The sequence below is a fragment of the Lepidothrix coronata genome, unplaced genomic scaffold (genome assembly GCF_001604755.1).
Source record: "Lepidothrix coronata isolate B3197 unplaced genomic scaffold, Lepidothrix_coronata-1.0 Scaffold136, whole genome shotgun sequence".
NCBI classification, from domain to species: Eukaryota; Metazoa; Chordata; class Aves; order Passeriformes; family Pipridae; genus Lepidothrix; species Lepidothrix coronata.
The window spans coordinates 78,316-80,550 of NW_016690316.1; the positions used below are offsets into that span (position 1 = coordinate 78,316).

General features: G+C 40.9%; 1 protein-coding gene across 1 annotated transcript in view; it reads right to left on the reverse strand.

Moving 5' to 3' along the window:
• Nucleotides 1–891: 891 nt before the first annotated feature.
• LOC108503307 (pancreatic alpha-amylase-like) overlaps nt 892–2,235 on the reverse strand; it is a 10,105-nt gene continuing 8,761 nt past the window's right edge. Inside the window, exons 9-10 of the mRNA XM_017827169.1 lie at nt 2,180–2,231; nt 892–1,581 (exon numbers count right to left, since the gene is read on the reverse strand). Of these exons, the coding sequence (XP_017682658.1) occupies nt 1,392–1,581; nt 2,180–2,231 (242 nt within the window). The 3' untranslated portion in view covers nt 892–1,391. The remainder of the gene's footprint in view (nt 1,582–2,179; nt 2,232–2,235) is intronic.

A 2,235-nucleotide genomic window follows, 5' to 3' on the forward strand; every position in this document is an offset into this window, starting at 1 on the left:
TTTTCCCACTACTATAATGAAATAGTAAATTACTGCAAATGACCTTGCCTACTCACTAACAGCAAGGAACCAGTGAGCAATTGCACCTTGTGATTACCAACTCAGTGAGAACAGACCCCCTCATCCCTCAATATTACTGAAAGCAACCAAATGTGCCTCAGGTTAATTTTTACATCATCATTCCCTGTGGGGTTCCATTGATGAGATGGCATGTCACTGCATGACTTTCAGCTTCCAGTGGCATGCGTTTTCCACTGAAAAATATGCTGCTGTCAGCCAAGAAGAGTAAGGACCCATCCTTGCTAGCCTGATGCAATGGATGGCAAACCCACTGGGAAAGAGGACTGAGAGCCCTCACACGACAGGCTGTGCAGGCTGTGACTAACTGTCCAAGGGTGTTGCATGGAATGCTAATTTAACACACAAAGGGCTGGTAAGTGGTTTAGTTGAGTGCATTAGCTGATAATGTAACTGTTTATCCCAGAGTTAATTAAAAAGGGTGAATATCTCCTTGGTTTAGCCAGACCAGCATTGGGAAGAATGTAGACATGGCTCAGTACAACAGAGGTTACACAAAATTAAAAATTAACAGAAGTTTTTTGTAGGTAGCAATGGGCTTTAGCTGGTTTCAACCCACATATTCCTTTTCCATGACTAGGAATGCCCACCATCCTACTGGTGATTGTATTATAGGCAGCAGTAATGGAGATCAAGTCAATTTTGGGGTAACTGTGGAAGAACTAAGTTTTTTACTTGTACAGGTACAAGGTGACTGTGAACGAGGTAACAGATGGGCTTGACTGATGCCAAAGGCTGGAATAAACAACTGGCACAGGCCAGCTTCCTCTGACCCAGACCCCATGTTTGGTTTGTCACAAAAAAGGGACAGACTTGATTTGAATGCCATTTTTTATTCACTAGATACAGAGAACGTACAGATCAACAGAGGAAACACATTTTCAACTGAGTTATCATTTGGAAGCAACTTGAATTGTGCCATGTTTCAGCACAAAAGTGTCTTCTCTTGGTTTTTGGACATCCTGTCAATTCCCAGTCCCACTTGCCCCTAAAGACAACTGCACTACTTCCACTCATGCACAGAGCAGCACCATTTTAAATTAAGTAATTTTAATTTTCTCCTTTCATTTTGTATGAGTATTTTAACTGAATAAAGCACACTTAAAAATGCAAACAGGTGTACAGCACCACTCCCAGATGTGCACTGGCACCACTAGCTCCTGTCTCTGTAGAGCAGCTGCTCACTATTTCATTAGTATTAACTAATAGACTTTGCTCTACCTTGGTTCATTTGGTGCTGGACATTCGGCCCACCTGTATGTTCTTAGCAAAAATACAGAAGAGAAGAAACAACAGGTGCACAACAGATCTGGCTACAATTTAGCATCAATGTGAATGGCAATGAATGGGTCTTCGTCCTCATTACCAATCAGGAATTTTGCCATGCCATCAGCAGCAACGTGAACTTCTACTGCTGTACAATGGTCACCATTCTTTTGCCCAGAAATGACATCGCAGTAAGTGCCAGCAGGCAGACCAGTCTGCAGAGTTACATTCAAAGACCTTTGGAAAAGATTGAAAAGCAGTAAGGATTATGTGGACTCTAAAATGCTCTGCAACTCATATTGGAGACCTTCTCAGATGTTAGGTAATTCTGGAGTTATCCTGTAGCACTTCTCCGGACACTGCAAAATCTGTACAACCACTACATCCTTCAAACTGTTCATCACCACAACCTGCTTCTAATTATTACAGGCCTGACACACTCTCTTTCTCTTATCATCTCATTCTTGCATAAAAGATTGCAATACAGTTTTTAAAACTGTCACTTTTAGACCACATTCCTGAGTTTACAAGTTCCCTCATTTCTATAAGTTCAGACTTTGCTGGCTGACCCTGCTCAACGACCCAGCCAACTTCAGAACTGGGAAACAGCGAGATCAGAGTACAAGGTCTAACTGCCAAGAGTGAAGAGTGTTCCAGGTAGAGTGGAGAATGATAAGTTTAAATTGTTAGAAAAAGACACAGAGGATGCATCTGTTCCAAAGATCTGCTGGAGCCAGCAACACCCTAAAAGCTTTCACTATTACCTAGATTTTTAAAATAAATAATAAATTATTTATAAAAATAATAAATTATAATTTATTCCTCTCTTACTTACCAGTCATCATTATTGAAAATGATGAAGCCTTTATTACCACGGCCAAAAGCTACTTG